At 48.3% G+C, this 19777-nt stretch overlaps 1 protein-coding gene across 9 annotated transcripts; it reads left to right on the forward strand.

The window, feature by feature from the left end:
* Positions 1-38: 38 nt before the first annotated feature.
* On the forward strand, positions 39-18494 carry LOC124098066 (protein FAM156A/FAM156B-like). 9 transcript variants are annotated; one of them, XR_009227533.1, is made up of 7 exons: positions 217-492; positions 2022-2113; positions 3248-3328; positions 3586-3726; positions 10962-12071; positions 12880-13032; positions 17744-18494. XR_009227533.1 is itself a non-coding variant. In XM_046452659.2 (5 exons), the coding sequence occupies exon 5, from the start codon at positions 11082-11084 to the stop codon at positions 11724-11726; it is 645 nt and encodes a 214-aa protein (XP_046308615.1). In that variant the 5' UTR covers positions 39-209; positions 2022-2113; positions 3248-3328; positions 3586-3726; positions 10962-11081; the 3' UTR covers positions 11727-12429. The 9 variants fall into 9 exon arrangements, 6 of the variants coding, with proteins under 6 accessions (XP_046308615.1, XP_046308616.1, XP_058438035.1 ...); XR_009227532.1 differs by lacking the exon at positions 17744-18494 and adding an exon at positions 15564-16508; XR_006853460.2 differs by lacking the exons at positions 10962-12071; positions 17744-18494 and adding an exon at positions 15564-16508 and having other exon boundaries at positions 223-492.
* Positions 18495-19777: the final 1283 nt, after the last annotated feature.

Here is a 19777-nt window from a genome sequence, read left to right on the forward strand (position 1 = left end):
GGCGAGCATCGCCAAGTCCCGGACCCGCGCTCTCGAGGTCGCGAGGGCCCGCGGCGGTGCGCTGCCCGGACGGCGGGCGGCCTCGACGCCGCCGCTCCGCGGGGCCGAGAGGGAACGCGCGGGCCCCGACCCCCTACCCTGCCGCTCCGCGGAGCAACCCGGGGCCGTCCCCTTCCCGACTCGCACTGCAGCTGCCACAGCGAACCCAGGTCCCCGTTCTCCTCCTCCCAGGCGTCCCTGCCCTCTGACGCACGCCAGGCCCACAGACCCCGCCTTCCCTGGCGCGGCCTCTCTAGCCTCCGGAGGGCGGCTCCTCTCGGTGATCTTAACCCTTTCCTTCCAAGCGCCGCGGTGCGTTACCAGGGCTGAGGAGAGCTGGCGGCGCGCCGGCGAGCAGACGCCCGGACCCGCTCCGGAGAAAGACCGCGCGTGAGACAGCCCGAGTGACACCGAGACCTAAGGAGCCCCAGCGACAGAGATAGAGAGAAGCGGGTGGGAGAGAGGCTCGGAGAGACGGAGAGCGTGGGAGCCACAGAGAGACAGGGAGAGACTGAGAGAGACTGGGAGGCGAGGGGGCTGGGAGAGAGACAGACGCAGAGGGAGCCGGAGACCCCGAGAGACGGAGAGAGAGGGAGGCCGAGGGGGAGAGACAGAGTCTCCCTGGCACCGGCTGGGTGAGAGAAGGAGAAGAGAAGGGGGTGGGGGAGAGACTCAGAGAGAACCTCCTGGACCAGGCCAGGTGCGCCTGTGGGTCCTGGGACCGGAGTCCTCCTTTGGCCAGCCGTGAAGGGCGCTTTCCGAGGGGACCGTTGTTTTTCTCAGACGCCCCATCTCGTCCTTATCAGAATGGCGGGTGGGCAGTCTGCGTGTGGCGTATTTCTCTTTCTCTAGCTGGGGCCCGGCGTTTTGAAGCCGAGAAATAGGACTGAAACTTCCTGTGGGCATCCTTAAGCAGCTGGGTGCTCGAATCCGTGTTCAACAGGTTCAGAAATAACCTGTTTCCTCGGTATCGCCTCCCACTCCGCCTCATCTCCCACCCCACCATAGGAGACAAAAATCTCTGAAGTGATTTCAAGGAAGGCGACATTTCCCAAATGGAAACGTCAGAGAAAGTCTTCCCAGGATGCGTGAGAGCCAGAGGGCTCAGGATGTGACTTAGAAGCAGGCAGGCTCTTAGTAGGCTCTGTGATTCCTGCATTCGCATGCAAGTGTTTGGACCTTTTCCATCAAATCACTATGCGAGCTGCAGTGTGTGATGTTCAGAGAGGGAGGGCATCTTTGGTCGTCCCGTTGGCTGCAGTGCAGCCGATCCTGGGCAGTTGACCTGGGTGGGATCAGAAATTTGGTGTCATGATAGGCTGACAGATTTCCACTGGCACTTCCCTTGCGGTTTCCCTAGATTCACAGGGTCCTATGGGGTGTGTTGCATTTGTGTGTTGACCTGCGTGCGTCAGGGTAGTGTTAGTTTTATCCAAGAAGGGCCAGTGAGTGGCCTTGCTTGGCTGAGCCTCTTGGGGTACCAGCAACAGGGAGAAAGGCCAGAGAGGAAGCAGTTCTCTGTTTTCAGGAGCAGAATCCCAACAGCTCCCTGTCAAAGTGTCTCTTAGCCTGGACCATCACTGGCATTTGAGAAAATGCTCCGGGAATGATTTTCATAGGGAGGCGCTGGTCATGCTCTTTGCAGTCAGATGTCCATTACATTGGAAATCAGACTTGGGATTGTGTGACTAGCTGAGTTAAAACTAAGCCCCAGATCCATTTTGTTGACCCGGCGTGTGGGTGGAAGAAAAACTAAAGATAAATGTTCGGTTCTGGTGCGTTGCAAGGAAAATTTATGTTCTTAGAGTAATGATCCCGTGCTAACACCCCCTCTGTATTTGATATTTATCAGATTATGAGAATTTAAAGGTAAGGAGAGCCACGGGTAAGTATAAGATGGCGGATGGAAACTGAAACAGGCGACAGTAGTGAGAGGAGAGATTGGTGTGATGAAAGGTACAGAGATATTTGTATTTTAACAGACCTAGCGGAGAAATGGCCAGCATCACAACCTAGCTCCGTGACCTTGAGTGAGTGGCTGAACATTTCTGATCCTCACGTACCTCATCTGCAAGTAAGGGCAATAATACAGATTGAGTCTCCGTCTTCTGACACTCCACAATCCGAACTGCTCCCAAACCCCAAAATTTCTGAGAGTGGCTGGGGGTGGGGTAGCTCAGTGATAGAGGGTGTACTTAGCATGCCTGAAGCCCTGGGTTCACTCCCCAGTGGGTATGCACACATACACACAGGCGCCTTAATTAAAGATATCATATGAAACTATCTTTAGGGTATTGTATACAAGGTGTGTATGACTCGTAAATGAATTCAGTGGGTCTCCCCCTCCCAGAGAATCTCATTAGGTATATGAAAATTTTGCAAAACCCGAAACACTCTGAAATACTTCTGTCCCTGAGTATGTCAGGTAAGGGATAGGTAACCTACGTTTTCCCTAGGGCATCACGCCCATGGAGAAGCCCTTCCTGACCACCTGGGCCTCAGGGCCTTCTCTGAGTTTTCAGCTCCCCCAGCTCAGGTCCTCTTCCTCATCTTCAGTTTGGCTCCCTGCCCCCAAAGACTGGGAGCCTGCTGAGGACTTTTATCCTGCAAGGAGGATAGAGTGTGCAGGAGTGGATGCAGAAAGTATATCAACTTCATTTTCCGTCCATGCAGAGAGTGTTTATGGCTTTTATCCCCACACAGTAGAGAGTCCAGAGCCATATACTATGAGCACAATAGCCATGTATTCCCCTTCGTTGGGAATAGGAACTGTCAGACCAGCTGTTACTCGGGCGGGAAAAAAAAAAAAATAAAATATATATATATATATATATATATATATATATATATATATATATATATATATATATATATATATATATATATAGTGAATGAGCTGGCGTGGCAGGTCCTGTGCTTGAATTTCTGCTTATTCTGAGGAGATGGGGTGAGAAGCATTGTGTCTTCTATCCCTAATCTCTTCTTAGGTTTCTAGTAACAATGTAGCACCTAGGGTTTTTTTGTTTTTTTTTGTTTTTCCCTTCTGCTTTATATTATACCTTAGAATGTTCCTTACTGGGGCTGAGCTCTGTTCTCTGGGTATGGCTGCTTTGGGTACCTCACTGAGGGGACCGCTGAACAGAGTGTGCCATCAGTAAAGAAGTGTTAGGTGAATACACCTCACCATTCAGGTTTTGTTGTCTTGTAGGTGAGAGGCATAGATCTCACTCGCGATGGCATCAGCAGCATTGACGATGTGAACCTAGTGATCAGTGACCCGGGTGACCAGGTGAGCTCTTCACTTTGCAAGAGGAGACTTTTCCCTTGTCTTCCTCCTGCTGCTTCAGCCTCTCCTCCTCTTCACCCTTTCCCTGCCCCCACCCCTTTGAACTCCCACTGTGGTTCCCTGTCTGTGTCTTCTGGGCCCACCTACAGGAAGATCCCAAATGCCATGCTAGGACCACGTTTCATTGGTCTTCATTTTCTTCTTTCATGCTGGAAAGCGGGCATCACTGAGTGTTGGCTAATGTCCATGTTCTTTTGCAGCAGAGCCGCTGACAAGACTATCCCCTCTCTTCCTGATAGAGGAGAATACAGCTAATCCGTGCAGGTGACAAAGATACAGAACAGCAGCGTGGCACTGCATTGTCTGGAACTCAGACTCCTTTTTCCCTGGCGTTGTATAAGGTGGGCATACGCTTTTCAGCAGACAGTGACCTTGCACGGATCTCAGCCATTTTTGGTAGAGTCTTGCCATTTCTGGAAAACCATCATAGTATTATGTAGTTGATAGTAGTATGTGAACTCAGTTCTTCCGAACTGAAATGAACTCATTTTATAAGGATATGTCATCACATTAGGCAGAGTTGGAAAAAGTATCGTGTGTCCTTGTCTCGATCGTCAAAATCAGCACAGCTCTCTTCCCAGTGCTCATCACCCCCACACTGTATGCATTTACTTGTTCGGCTATTTACCTTCTGCTCACCCGGGCTAGAATGCAAGCTGATGAGGGCAGGAGGTTTGAGCAGGCTTTGTTGAGGACAGCATTCCAGGCACCGAGAACAGAGCCTGGTACCAGTAAGGGAAGGTAAACATTGGCTGTGACAGTTGCCTGATCCCTGGACCAGCTCTGGACACGTGGGCCAGCCTCCAGGACTTTCCTGGCTGGCCTCTTCCCCCCGCAGGATTACTTTGTAACTCGGGCTTCCATGCCAGTTGATAATCCACAGAGGCAGTGCCCTGCCCCCAAGAGAAACACGCACCTGGAGTCAGACAGACATGGCATGGAATTCTGCCCCTGTCTTAGATGTGTGGTCTTAGGGCTATTACCCAACTTTGTGGTGCAGGAATTTGCTTCCTTGCAACACGGGACAGTACGGATTGTATAGGGTTTTACTTGCAGAGTGAGACATTTGTGGAGGACCCCAAATTCTTCTTACTTCATTTGCAGGCTGTTCGTGAACGTCCACTGGGGTCGGGGCTCTGTGATGGGCAAATTCTGCCAAGTCGCTGGCCACTGTTGGCTTCTGGGCTAGTGAGTGAGACAGGCAGAACCATCTGATGCCAACTGAGTGGGGCTGGGGCTGGGAGAGGGGAAATTCAGGGTGCTGTGTGAGCTCATCTAGGGCTTGGGGAAGAGGCCAGAGAAGGCCTCCTGGAGGAAGTTCTTTCTAAGCTGAATCCCCAAGGGTGGATAAGAGGTGAAAGTCCTCCAAGGCACCACTCCCCTCCAAAATCTCTCATCCAAGACTGCCATGGTCATCCATTCCACTGGCTCCCCACTGACTGAGGAATGGGGAACTAACCCAGAGGGAATGTCTGTGGGGGCTTCTGGTCTGCTCCCTTGCTACAGCAGAGATACAGAGAGTAGAAAGTGCCTTCCTGTCCTTGGACATTGGCATGTATGGATGTCAGTCCTAGAACTGATATGGCCGAAAAGGAGAGCTCCAACAGATGATCCTGGGTGGCAAACTGGTGGGTCACAGATTATACCTGGCCTGGGCCCACCCTTCCTCTTCACTCTGTTTTGTGAGTTGGCAAATTACCTCTCTGCTTAGGTCTCATTCCTCTTCACTCATTGTCTAAAGCTGACTGCCTGATACAGTGACTGTTGTGGATTTTATTTGAGGGAGCAATATAGTTTCCGATGATTAAAACTGCCAGTGCCTCTGTGGGACACACTGGAGGAAGGCGGGGCCCAGGCCATGCTGGGAACCCTAGAGAAAAGAATGTAAGTGTCACATTAGCATTCTCTGGCCAGCCCAGGAGCCTTTCTTTCTCCGCCCCATTCTTCTGGGCCTCACCAGAATGCTGGCCATTGCATGGTGGTTTGCCCCATCTGGGAGCCATAAACACACCTCGCCTTCTATTGTGTGGATCCATCCAGTTCAGCTCCAGCTCTTTCCTCAGTAGTTTGGGGCTGCTTCTGCTTTGGTGGATGCCCCAGGACAGTGCCCAGAGGGTGTGACTTTTTATTGCTCCTGCGTGGCTTGGAAGTCCTCCATGAATTGGTCCCATCTGCTCTGTTCAAACCCATCTCCCCATTCTCCAGACTACTCCCCAGCTCTCTCTCACACTCCAGATTCCAGTGTGGGCCCTGCCACCGACATCTTTCTCCCCGTAGGCCTGTGATTCCCCATTTGTAAAATGAGACCAAATGAGATAATGGATGTGGAACTCCCAGCCCACGTTTCCTGGCACGTGGAAGACGCTAAGTCAACAGAGGCTGTTTTCTGTCAAGCATCTTGTCATCCACCTGGCACTTGATAGTATGGCAGCTCGGTAAATGTTTCTTGAGTTGGACTTCAGGAAGATGTGGTATGTTGTGGGTACACGAGTCAAGGTTCTCCGGAGAAACCAAACCAATAGGACGTCCATGTGCCTGTGCATCTGTGTGTATCTATAACCATCTGCACATGGATAGATGGGTTTTAAGGAGTCGGCTCCCCGGGATCTTGAGTACTGGCAAGTCTGAAATCCAGAGGGCAGATGACACCACTGGACTTTCACATGACAGTTGCAGTCTTGAGGCTGAAATCTGCAGGCAGGCTAGCAAACTGAGAACTCGGGCAGAGCGTCTGTGGTCTTCAGGCTGAGTTGCTTCTGCCTTGGGAAGCCTCAGTCTCTGCTCTTGCGGCCTTCAGCTCATTGGCTGAAGGCCACTCACGTGATGGGGGCAGTGGACTGTAATTAAAGTCTAGTGACTGTGCAAGTTCATTACCCCCACAAATACCTTCACAACAACACCTAGATGAATGTTTGAGCAACTGGGCACCGTAGCCTAGCCGAACTGACAAGTAAGATTCACCAGAGCCGTGGGCAAAGAGGTTGCTGAGGGACATCACCTGCCGAACTGAGCTCAGACCAGTAAACTTGGTGGGTTCATTCGTGTCCAGTGGTCCTTGCCTTCTCTTCAGAAGCTGGGTGTGAAGATGAAGTAAATCCAGAACCATGGTGCTTGCAGCAGACATTTGATATGAGATCTTTATCCCTCTGGGACAAGGGACTGTGGAAAAAAGGAAAAGGAATAAGATAATGAAGGATGGGAAGTCACAGTGATTGACTCGGCTTCTCCCCTCCCCCCAAATAGGGGACTTCTCTAGGCCCCCGTGCCTTTGATGGCTCTGGAGAAGATCACGAGGACCTTCTTGTGGTGTGGTTTGGAGATAGGACAGTGAAATAGTTCACGGGAACCGTGTGGGGAGAGAGGGAGAGCAAAGGGTGATTAAGACACAGGTCAGTTGTGAATTGATGTTTCCAAAGGCTTGGTTTTTCTACACAAAAAGGTGTTCGTGAGAATGATTTTCTTTCTGCGAGAATCGCCTTTCCATATGAGGAAATATGATCCTGAGGGAGTCCCTGTGACATGTGAAAAATCAGTTGGGGAGGTAATGGGGCTAAGATCAGTTTCCAGATGTTTCACACATAAGCGTTTATTTGGGAGGGCGATGGCCCAGAGGGTGTAACTGGACTAACTCCTGAGAAACAACAGCTTTCACTTACTGACGTGTTAAGGGAGACTCTCTCTGGGACCTCTGTCTGTGTTTGTAGGTCAGATGATTTGAAACATTTCTAATATTGTTCTGTGTTTCCTGCTCTGATGCTTGGTTAATACAAATTGCCAATTGCCAGTATGCTCTGAAGAAAACCGGTGGATTCTTGGTTTCCAAGTTGGCTAGAAGGACAGAGCCTGGGTTGCTGCCCTGAAGCTTCAATCTGGCATTGCATGTGAAGCGTTTTTAGACTCCTTCAGGACATGTGTATTGAGAAAATATAGAGAGATGTCCTTGTGGCAAAGTCTGCCATTTGGGTTTTTCAACTACCACCCAGTAAGACCAACATTTTTGTTTTCTTTTGAGTACGGTTCTGCAGGCTTTATCCCATGTGTAGCTGCTCGTAGCCACCACCACGATCAGGACCGTGTACTCGCCCTTTGCCCCCACAACACTCCTTGTTGCTGCCCCTTTGCAGACACACCTCCCCACCCCTAATCCCTGGTAAAAACAAATCTGTTCCCCTGACCTGCAGTGGTGTGTTTTAGAGAGGGTCATGGATCTGAAACCAGGAAGCCTGTGGCCTTCCAATATGGGCCTCCTTCTTTTAGCATAATGCAACATCTTGGTGAATCTCAGAGCAATACTCTATTCCTTTCGAATGCTGAGCAGCTTGTCATTGTGTGGACACCACAGTTTGTTTATCCTTTCATCTGAGGAAAGAGCTGCTGCAAACATTCGTGTGCTGGCTTTTGTGGGAACCCAGGTTTTTCCTGGTCCAGGGTAGAGGCAGGCATGGGAGTCCTCGGTCCTCAGGGGAACACAAGTTTAGCTTAGGAGAAAGCATCACTCTAGATTCAGAGTGGTTGTAGTCTTTTGCCTTCTCGCCAGCAAAGTGTGAGGGTTCCATTTGTTCAGTCTGTCCTCCGGCCCTCGGTACTTCCAGTGCTTCTCGTTTAACCATCGTAGTACTGTGTAAGGGGATACTGTCATCACGGGTTTAATGTTCAGGTCCCTGATGGTTAATGATGTTGAACATTGTTTAACGTGCTCACATGCAAGTCTTTGGGGTTTTTTGTTTTCTTAGCAGTAAGTTTTGCAAACGCTTTCTTTCTATGCTCTGGATATAAGACTTTGTCAGATCTGTGATCCTTATGCATAGCTCTGCTTTTCATCGTCTCGACACACTGTCTTTTTCCAAGCCAAAGCTGGTTGAAATTTTTATTCCTTCCTTTGTTTTAGAGACAGGGTCTCTGTGTATTGCCCGGGCTGGTCTGAAACTGGTGAGCTCGAGTGATCCTCCCTCCCTCGGCCTCCCCAGTAGCTGGAACTACAGGTGTGTGCCGTCGTTCCTGGCTTCAGTTTTACATTTTGATGGAGTCTGTTTAATCAGTTTTCTTTCTTTCGTGGATCGTGCTTTTGCTGTCGCGTTCAAGACTTACTCTTTCCTGTCCTCTGGCTCCAGAGATGTTCTCCTGTGTTGTCTACTGAGAGGCTCACCAGTGGACTTTTCACTTTTAGATGTCTGAACCATTTTCAGTTAGCCGTGTATAAAAATGGTGGGGTCGAGGTTGGTATCCTGGCACGCGGATATGCAACACTTTCAATGGAAAGATTCTCCCTTCTCTTGAATTCACCTTCGCATTTCTATCAGAACTCATATTTTCATGGGTGTGTTTACGGACTCTGTATTTTCTTCCGTTAATCTACCTGTCTACTCCTTTCCAAGATGGCAGTCTTGATTACTGCAACTTTGGCAAGACCTCCCCAAATTCATCCTTGTTTTTGAAAATTTGGACGTTCCAGGTGAAGCGCAGAATCAGACTGTGTATGTACACAGAACTCCTGCTAGGATCTCGATGGGAATTGCATTAGTTTTACAGAACAACTTGGGGATAATTAACTATTTTACCACATGGACTCTTCCACGTCATGGACACATTGTTTCTCTCCATCGAATTAGGTCCTCTTTGATTTCTTTCATTAGGATCTTAAGGTGTTCCGCAGGCACTTCCTGTAAATTTTTTGTTGTTATCGTTGGTTTCGTACGTACCTATTCCCTTGCGTGTTGCTTTTCAGTTTCAGTTTGTGACGCTCACGGTGGTTTTCCATGTGTTGACCTTGTCTCTTTCATCATTGCTAAATGCACTTATTAGTTCTAGGGGTTTGAGCAGAGATACGTTGGGGTGTTCCACGTGGCATACACGGTCATGAGATCTACGCCAAGGGGCAATTTGATTTCTTCCTTTCTCATTTGTGTGCTGCTCCCTTTCCTGACATCATTGCCCTGTCTGGGACTTCCAGGGTGACACCAAACAGTCGTGGTGAGAGTCACCACCCTGACCTTGTTCTCAGCCTTACAGAGAAAGCATTCCATTTCTTGACCTTGCAGGTTTGGGGGCACATACCCTTTAGCAGGTTCAGGAAGTGGTCTTCCATTCCCTGTGTGTCAGAGGATTTCATATCATCAGTGGATTTTGTGTCTTGTCAAATGGCTTTCCTTCGTACCTTCATATCATGCTGTCATTTGTCTTCTTTGCCTGACCTCAACCTCTGTGGGATTATGTTGATTTTGGGCGAGAGAAAGCACCACCTTTGCATTCCCGGTATGAAACCCACTTGGTTGTGGTTTGTGATTCTTTTCACATACTGCTGGGTTGGAGCTCTTGTGTATTTTGTTGAGGAATTTTGGGCTTTTGCTGATAAAGCACCAGTCTGAAGTTTTCCAGGTATCAGTACAGTACTACCTTCATGGCATCGCTTGCAAGTGTTCCCTCTGCTCTGATTTCTGGAAGAGATTGTGTACAATTGGTGTGATGTCTTCATTGAATGTTTGTTAGAATTGGCCAGGAAGACTCTCTGGGCCTGGAGATTGTTTTGCAAAGCCTTTCTTCCTTCCTTCCTTCCTTCCTTCCTTCCTTTCCTTCCTTCCTTTCCTTCCTTCCTTTCCTTCCTTCCTTCCTTTCCTTCCTTCCTTTCCTTCCTTCCTTTCCTTCCTTCCTTTCTTTCTTTCTTCTACCAGTTCAGTTTCTGTAAACGATAGAGGACTGTCTACGCTACTTCATCCTGGGTGAATTTTGGTGGCTTACAATTTTCCAGCAACTGGTCCATTTCAACTAAGGTGTAGCATTTATTTTCATGGTGCTGACTGCAGTCTGACCATGTTGTTCTTTTTGTTCTCCGAGTCTGTAGTGAAATCTCTTCTACCATCCCTGCTATTTATACCTTCTTTCCTCCCTCTTTTGCCCTTCCTGCTAAAGATGTATCAATTGATCATTTCAAACAACCAGTTTTCCATTTAATGGAGATTCACCATTCTTTTTTCTCCCCCCCTTCGCCGTCCCCCCTACCCCCCTACATGTGTTGTTTGCATTGTCGTGGTTTTACTTCCTGGTTTTTTAGTAGAAGAAATTCTTATTTACACGTATCGGGACTTTTGAGATGATTTCCATCAGTACGAGCAGCCTTTTTAACTAGATGTAAAGCCACTGATCGTGAAGGCAGAAATTCCCAAGGGTGTGTTGTCACCGTGGTACAAATATGTACAATTTACTGAAAGTCTACTCGATGAAAGTATTCGAATGCTTATGAGAAGAGCATGTGTTAGTCAGGCATTGCTTGTTCTTATCATCGTTCCTGAGCCTGGGTTACAAAGAATCTGCACGGAGTTAACCTCGTTCAATATGTTTCTCCATGTTACATCACATGCCTCATGGATGCAATCAGTGGTGCCATTTCTCAAACCTTTATGCTATGCCATCAGCATTCTAAGCTCTGGACATGTGTTATCTCATGTCATCCTCGGAGGAAGCCTAGAAGGTGGGTCTCATCATCAGCCCCATTTTACACCTAGGAAGCGGAGGGACAGAAAGGTGGAGTAAGATGAATAATCACGGGTTTTCTTTCTTCTCTTGTCACCCTTTGTTGCAGTCTGGTGTGTTCTGGCCACACGCTTCCCTCGCCACCTCTTAGCTATTCGAAAACCTCCAGCTTCACCTTCCCGGCTAGACCCCCGGGCTGGGCGGAGCTTCTAGCTCTAACTGGACCCCCATGGATCCACTCCAGAAATGGAACCCAGCGTTGGTTTCCGGATCTTCCCAGGTGACCGCTGGGGAGAACTCGCAGGAGGGTGCGGCAGCCTCTCAGCCTTCTTCCTCGGAACAGCTAATGATGGGCCTCAGCGGCCTGAACCCCAGTCCTGGTCCTGGCCTCTCTGCCCCTCTGCCAGAGGGGCTGTTCCAGCAGCAGTACAGGGAGGAGAAGACCCTGCGGGAGCGGCGCTGGGAGCGGCTGGGCTTCCCTCAGAGGAAGAAAGCATTCCTGGGTCACCTGAGACGCAGGCACCGCGATCACATGGCACCTTACCCAGTGGAAAGGGAGACCAGGGTCTACCCCACAGGCGACAGAGCTCAGAATCGGTTCCGATGTGAATGTCGCTACTGCCAGGGCCACAGGCCGAGTATTTCTGGGCTCTCTGGCGAGAGGAATGGGGCCCCCAACCCTTCCTCCTGGGAAACGCTAGTGCAGGGCCTCAGCGGCTTGACCCTCAGCCTGGGCACCAACCGGTCTGGCCTTCTGCCAGAAGGGGCACAGCAGCAGCAGCAGGAGCAAGAGGAGAAGTGCCAACTGGAGAAGCAGCAGGAAAGCAAGAGAATGTTCCAGAGGCTGCTCAAGCAGTGGTTGGAAGAAAACTGAGAGCCCCCTGCCCCCTTTCATGGGGCGGAGACCTGAAGGGATTCAGACAGTGCTGTGTTGCCAGCTCCTGGGGGTGGGCTCCTTCTGGGGACCAGACAGTCAGCTGTTGTCGGAGGAGTCCCAAGACTAGTTTTGTGACTGGATGGATTCCTATTGGCGTGAGATTTGACCCACTCCCAGGGAGGTCCTCCTCTTCCTGCCTGTCATCTGTGAAGCGCTGTGGGGCACCCTGGGGCAAGGCAGACTGCACACCAGTGGACCTCACCTCATCCCATATGGCTCTCATGCCGCATGTTGTCGCTTTCCCAGCCTGGATCTGCGTCTTTGCTCCCTACCTTGTTGTCAGTAAGATATAAGATGTCTATGTAGTGTGAATGCCTTGTTCATGTCCTTGTGCTTTTGTGCCGTTTTATCGACTGCCTCCTGGGAGCAGTGCTAGGGCTGTTTGAAATGGCGGTGCGCAACACTGAGATCCAGGTTCGAGAATCTGCAGCTAAACAAAGTGTGGGAAAGGGGTGTGGCATTGGAACTTGGTGGCTCACTATTGTACTGTCTGTGTAAACTATTATGACTATGATAAGCTAACTGTAAGTAAATGTTTCCCTGCTTCTTAACCATTGAGTAGTATTCCCTCCGCGCAGGATTTTCTGATGGGGTACCTCATCGTCAATACCAAATAAACACGTGTATGAAAGGAAAGTAACTTTAGAATTCAGGTTTGTTGATCGATAGTGGTTTGTTTCTTGTTGGACCTTGAGATCCCCGACCAGCAGACCAGAGCATGTCAAGAGGAGCTCTGCACTGTGGAGATTCAGAATGGGGGAGAAGGGGGCTCAAGAACCCTGTCCGGTCACTGTTTCAGGTGCTGTAGTGGGACCAGCATTCAGACCAGTCAGGCAGCGAGGTTGGAAGCAGGGTCCCCAGATCCCAGTAGGAGCCCATGCTGGTTGCCGCTGATGCCCTGGCTGAGGGGTCCAGGGCCATTCCTTGTCACCCGGTGCACTGGTTTGGTGAAAGTGTACAGCAGTTTTCCGCCTGCTTCCTGAGAACCAGAGCATCACTGAGTTATTTCAAAACTGTATCTGGATTTAGACACGTTGTCTTTTGATTTCAGGAAGCCTGAGTGATTAAATCTACCTATTTTCCCCTACAGAAGCCCGTGATGTGTATCCAGCCACGGACCATGTGATTCCTCTGAGCCGAAAACAAATTCTGCTTTGTGTCAGTCTGTTTTTAGGGAGGCCCCAGCACTACATTGCTGCAGAAGTCTGCGCGTCTCCTGCCAACACAAGTGGCTTGAGAGCAGGTAAGTTTCTTAGATTTTCAACTTGGGATCCCCTCAGAGAACTTGAGAGCTAAACTGACCCGATCAGGATCTCGTCTCCCAGTTCCAAGGGAGAGGGTAAATAAAGAAGGGCGAATTCTTTCCTGAAACTCAAAGGCCTAAATCCTAGAACGGGGATTCTGCAGTGTTCAGAAGGGATGACAGGGTGATGCACATTGGCTGGTTCTTTACCAGGTGTCAGACAGTATCCTGCGTGTTTCTATATGTTAGCTCTTTTTATCCCCACCACAGACCCATCACTTAGCAACAATGTCAGCCCCACAGTAGAGAGCTTGGCCAGGGTCCCCTGGGCGGCAAGAGGCAGAACTGGCACACAAGCCTAGGCAAGGTGGAGTCTAGCTGGCAACCTGAACCTGTTCCCCCTTTGTAATGGCTATTGCAAAGTCACCTTACTGACACCTCATGCCTTCAAGGACCAAGTCTTGGTAAGATGTGTTGTTGAATCCTCAGCACAGCGCAACAGGGCAGGGATGCTTATTTGTTGCTGAGAGTCTGTGGAGGTTGTAAAGTGGTGGCCAGAGAGGCAAGCCTTTGTCTGACTCCCCACACACTGAGTCACGCTCCTCAGACCTCGCCTCACCATCCTCAGTTCATCGGCCACACCAGCTCCGTGATGCCAATGACGACCAAGCGTTAAACCAATCCCCCGGGGTTCAATTTCCACACTTGAACTCCCCCTAGTCTAGGCCATGCTGACGGTTGTGGTGGGGAAATGAGGAAGAATGGCGCCGTTGGTCCTTGCCCTTAGGCACTGAGCATTGAATCAGGGAGGAAGATTGGGCACTGTCTCAGTCTCTTTTGTAACAAGATACTACAGACTGGGCAATTAATACAGAAGAGAAAGTTATTTCTCATGGTTCTGGATGCCTGGAAGTCCAAGATCAAAGTACCTGCGTCTGGTTTCTGGTGAGGACCTTCTTCTCACATGGCAGAAGGTGGAAGGGCAAGCGGAGATGGACGTCGTTCCTTTCATGGCAGTGGAGCCAAACCCATTCACACAAGCCCCCTTTTAACAGAATTAATGCATTCATGAGGGCAGATCCCTGGGGACCTAAATACTTCCCGTTAGGCCACAGCCCACCCCACCCAACCCCGACACTACCACATTGGGGTTTAAGTTTGCACATCAGTTTCAGAGGGGACAAAAAGGTTCAAACCATAGCATGCACCAACGGATGGGCTAGGGAGCAGGCAATCGATCCCTTGTGTGGGGCGGTTTGTTCAGGGTGAGAGGAGTGAGAAGGAACCCCGTTGGGGCTCCTCCATGCAGACACGGAGGGCTTGTGGAGGAATTCATTACTACAGAGCAAATCAAAGTATGCAGGAGATTGTGTGGAGAATGGCACCATATCCCCGCCTCCAAGACAAAGGTCTCTATACCCATGGATGGGTTGTAGGAGGGGTTCTGGAAGGGATGTCTCAGACATCAGACTATCCAAAGCTACAGGCTAGGAGCTGGAATCTCATGGTGTCCACAGACATCCGACATGTCAAATTCTAAACCGGACACTGAATGAAAGGTACCAGCAGGCAAGAAAACACTGGGGCAGAGAAAGGTTACAATGGATGCACAGGATGAAAACCTGGACAGATTTAGAGCATTCCTATGAAACGGAGAGAGGAAATGAGAAATATCTTCCCACAATTGAGAAGTCAGGCCCAGGTGACTTTGGGGGTGAATTCTACCCAACATTTAAAGAAGAAATAGTACCAATCCTTTGCAGACGCTTCCAGAATGTGGAAGAGGGTGGGGGGTTGGGGGGCATTTCCCAACTCATTTGGTGAAGAGCATTTACTCTGCTACTAAAGCCAGACAGAGACATCACAGGAATGCGACAGACCGATATCCACCATGAATATCAACACAAAAAGGCTGAAGAAAATATGAACGAGTCAGGTGTAGAGGTGCAAACCTGTAATCCCAGCTATTTGGGAGACTGAGGCCGAAGGATTCAAAAGTTTGAAGCCGTCCTGGGCACCTTAGCGAGGCCCCGTTGCAAACTGAAAAAGAAAAATTATTTTTACAGGGCCGGGAGTGTACTTCAGTGGTAGGGCGCATGACCAGCATGTGTGGGGCCCTGGGTTCCATCCTCAGTGGCACCAAAAATAAAGAAAATATTCATGAACCATATCCAGCAACAGATACAAAATGTTACGCAACATTTCCAGGTAAAATTTCTCCTAGGAATCCACGATTGGTTAACATTCCAATTTCAATTAAGGTCTTCCACCATGTTAATATAATAAAGGACAGAAGCGGCATCATCATCTTGATAGGAAAAGAAAAGGCGTTTGACAAAACCCAAGACACATTCATGGAAAAAGAATTTCTCAACCAACCCCACATGGTTAGAAGGAAAGGCTCTCAACCTATAAAGAGCATCTACCATAAACCTACAGCTGACATTATATATTGTAGTGAAATAACAAACACTTTTCCCGTAAGACTGAGAGCAAGGCAAGGATGCTCGTTCCCACTGTTCTCTCCACAGGTTCTATCTGGCGCAGTCACGTAAGAAAAAGAAGTGGAAACGTGGATACATTAGAAAGGAAAACACATGACCACTCAGAGACGTGCTGTGGTTTGTCCCCTCCAAAATTCATGTTGAAATTGAATCCCCATTTTTGAGATCTTAGGAGGGGCCTGTGAGAGGTGATGAGCGCTCTGCCCTCACCAATGGACTAGTCTAGGACGAATCGGGTAAGAGGTTAATGGGTTGATCTGGAGAGTGGGTCTGCTATGAAAGCCAGTTAGGACGGTACCCTCTCTGATGCTCCATGTCTCCCTGCCACGAGATGCCCTACTCCACCTGGGGACCCTGCCAGGAAGAGGGCCATGGCCAGATGGGGAACCTCGACTCAGAACCATGAGCCAAAATAAACCTCTTTCCTTTATACCTTCCCAAGTTGAGGATATTGGCAACAGCAAACAGGCTAAGACAACGTGTACTCCATGCTTATGGCAGTATTATTCATGATGGCCCCAGATGAAGACAATTAAATGCCTGCCAGTTGTTGAAGGTATAAATAAAAGGTGGAAAAAATAAAATTAAAAAAATGAAAAAGTGGAATTCAGGTATCCATATAGTAGAATATTAATGAGCAAAGTTTAGGGACAAACTACTAATACGTGCTATGGCTTGTTTGAAACTTGAAAATATTTTCCTAATGGCCAGAACCCGGGGAGTGGGGAGAGGGGAAGTCCGCTTCTTGCATGAGTCAGTTTATAGGGAATTCCTGGGCCTGGCGGTAGTCATGGAGATTGACTGCTACATGGGTATGAGGGAATCTTTTGGGGGCAAGGGATAGAAGCATTCTGAAACAGGGTTGTGGTGATGGTTGCACAACCGCATGAATGTACAGAACGTCACTGCATTGTACCTTTAGTTGCATGAATTTCATGGTATGCCTCAATAAAGATGTTTTTAAAAATGTAATGCACACGTGGAAGTTAGTCACGGGGGAAAGGTGTGCAGTCGTTTCTCTACAACAGTAAAGAATCTGTTGCTCTCTCTCTTTCCTTCTTCTGGGTCCTGCCTACATTTCCTGCCTATTTCCTGCATCCCCCATGTGCACTTGATGCTCCAGCCAGACGGTGGCACTGTGCACGTCTGGGTAGAAGGTGTGCTGGTGAGTGCACAACATGACTGTGTGTGTGCACCAGTATGCCTGCGCAATCATGAGCACAATTCCATAACTGGGGGCAGGTTCCCATAATCCATCCTGTGTCCTAAATTCCATGTACGTCATTTTTTACTCACGAATCTCAAGGATCCGGCTTCAGTCTCCCTGGTAACCAACCTCGGCTCTCAGCTTCAACCTCTGTTCCCAGGAAGACATCAGAGTGGGGAGGGCTGTTGTCTCACTCCAGGGCCCCCTGCCTGAACAAGGGACCCTGTGGAGGTGAGCAGCAGCACGGTTTCCAAGACAACGGCATTCAGAGGCCTCACCACCTGTGAGGCCCTCCTCCTCCCCTCAGCCATCAAGTAGGAAAGGGGACTTTGTGGAATAAACACACTCCTGACTCCTTGAGATTTATCTACATATGCCTATAAAATGAATGGCTCAAACATAGCTCTCCACAGGGAAGATACCCAATCAACCTTTTGGGGGAAAAAAAAATCAGTGAACAACAAACAAGACCCTCAAGCTCAAGATTGTATTTGAAAACAAGACAGGGGGAGGAGGAGTGTGTGTTTAGGATTCTCAGCCTCAAGCTGCGCATGAGATCTCTGGTGGAGTGATTTTAAGAACAGATGCAGGGCCGCCGTCCCCAGAGATCCTGATTTAGTCAGTCTGAGATGAACCACCACCAGCACCACCCCTCCCCCCGCAATGAGTGTTACCTTATGCTCCACTGAGGAAAGCCTAGGCTGCAGCTGTGGAAAAGGACATGTCTTTATAGGAGGAAAACCAAAATCAGAAATGAGAGGCCCCTCCTTATGAAGGAAAGCAGGTTTTCATCATTCACTGCTGTGCTGTACAGATTTCTTAGGCTAAGGAATGGGGAAAACGTTTCACAGGAAATGCATGTTTTCAAACAGTACACTACCCTTGAAGATCTCTGTATTTCTACAGTTGCAGTTTTGATGTAGAAACCCTGCATTTGCTAATGAAACATGAGATTCTTTATTTCTTCTGATGATCCCTTGTGCTTGGGTTCTTTTCACAGTTGGTGAACTGTTGTACAGCACCTTCATCAGATACAGCACAGCAGTTATTTGAAAACGGAAGATGGCTCCAATTTGTGTCAGTTGATGCGGGTGAACCAGCTCTTAGGCATACTTGCTAAGTGTGTTGAGTTGCATTTGTGACGCGCTATGACACCTTGTAATCAAATTAATTCGTGTGTTTAGGCAACAGTCCAAATAGTGCCATGAAAATTGATGATGAACAATAAGATGCAGATGCAGCAATGCCTTATTTCAAACACAGACACGGAGAGGTGTCTCCCCAACCATTCTTTAATTTTTAATTTTTTTTTTACTTGCAGATTCTTTTTTTACAAATTCTTAATTGTCCTTTTTAGTTATACATGACAGTAGAATCTATATTGATATTATATATATTTATACAAGCATGGGATATATCTTATTCTAATTAGGGTCCCAGTCTTGTGGATGTACACAATGGTGAGATTCACTTGAGGGTATTCACGTACGTACATAGGAAAGTTATGTCAGATTCATTCCGCTGTCCTTCCTATTCCCATCCCCACTCCCTTCCCTTCATTCCCCTTTGTCTAAACCACTGAATGTCTCTTCTTCCATTCCTCCCACCCTTTGATGTAGATTGGCATCCACACATCAGAGAGAACATTTAACCTTTGTTTTTTGGGGGATTGGCTTATTTCACTTAGCATGACAGTCTCCAGATCCATCCGTCTACTGGCAAATGTCATAAAAAGTCACTCTTCTTTTATGACTGAGTAATATAATGTTATATATATATATATATATATATATATATATATATATATAGTAATATTACGTATATAATCTAATATTAATAATGTTATGTGTGTGTGTGTGTATATATATATATATATATATATATATATATATATATACATATGTATAATCTCTCACAGTTTCCTCATCCATTCATCTGTTGATGGGCATCTAGGTTAGTTCCATAGCCTAGCTATTGTGAATCGTGCTGCTGTAAACATGGATGTGGCTGTTTAACTCCTTCGGATATATACCAAAGAGTGGGATAACTGGGTCAAATGGTGGTTCCATTCCTAGTTTTTTGAAGAATCTCCATACTGCTTTCCAGAGTGGTTGCACTAATTTCCAGTCCCACCAACAATGTATTTTCCCCACATCCTCAACAATGTTTATTGTCACTCATATACTTGACAGTTGGTGTTCTGTTTGGAGTGAGGTGAAATCTCAGTGTAGTTTTAATTTGCATTTCTCTAATTGCTAGAGATGTTGAACATATATTTACTGACTGTGTGTATTTCTTCTTTTAGTTCCTTTGCCCATTTATTGATTGGGTTATTTGTCTTTTTTTGGTGTTAAGCTTTTTGAGTTCATTGTATATCCTGGAAATCGACACCTTATCTGAGGTGTGGGTGGCTAAGATATTCTCTTCACACTCTTGTTTCCTTTGCTGTGAAGAAGCTTTTTAGTCTGATACCATCCCATTAATCCAATCATTGTTTTCTTAGCTGTTTCTTCTGCAGAGTGCTTGGATGAAACCCGGGGCCTCGCGCATGCTAACCAAGCACTCTACCACTGACCTACAGCGCCAGTCCTGTCTGTTGAGTTCTTAGAGCAACTGAGGATTTCAACCACCCGGATATATTACAGGGCCCAGGCCTTCTGCCTGGAGTTTGTGGTGGGGGCTACCCAAACCAGGGCATATGCCTGGGCTCAAGGTGTGTCCAGAATCTCTGCAAACAACAAAACCCTCGTAGGAGACTTTCCTGGCATCTGCGCCGATGTGGACTTCATGGTTGGCTTTTTCCAGAGAGTCCCAGGGAAGTAATGGGCTGGTTGTGATCAAATGGAGCAGCATTCCCAGGTCTGTGGCTTCAGAGATCGTATGGGTGGCAGTGCCTACCATGAGACATGGGACACGGGTGTGGGGACACCTGTTGATTGCAGGGCTTGAGGGATAATCTGAGTGGAGGTGCTCCAGAAGTTGTGTCCTCTGGAGGCTCTGGGAATAGGCTGAGGGTTCCTATGTAGAGTTGGCC

This window comes from Marmota monax, unplaced genomic scaffold, assembly GCF_021218885.2.
Source record: "Marmota monax isolate L192 unplaced genomic scaffold, Marmota_monax_Labrador192_F-V1.1 WCK01_AAM20220418_F8-fsc00223, whole genome shotgun sequence".
NCBI lineage: Eukaryota > Metazoa > Chordata > Mammalia > Rodentia > Sciuridae > Marmota > Marmota monax.

What these genes read in the sequence shown, in the direction of transcription:
- LOC124098066 (XM_046452659.2), top strand. Translation starts at nt 11,082, where the DNA reads ATGGATCCACTCCAGAAATGGAACCCAGCGTTGGTTTCCGGATCTTCC.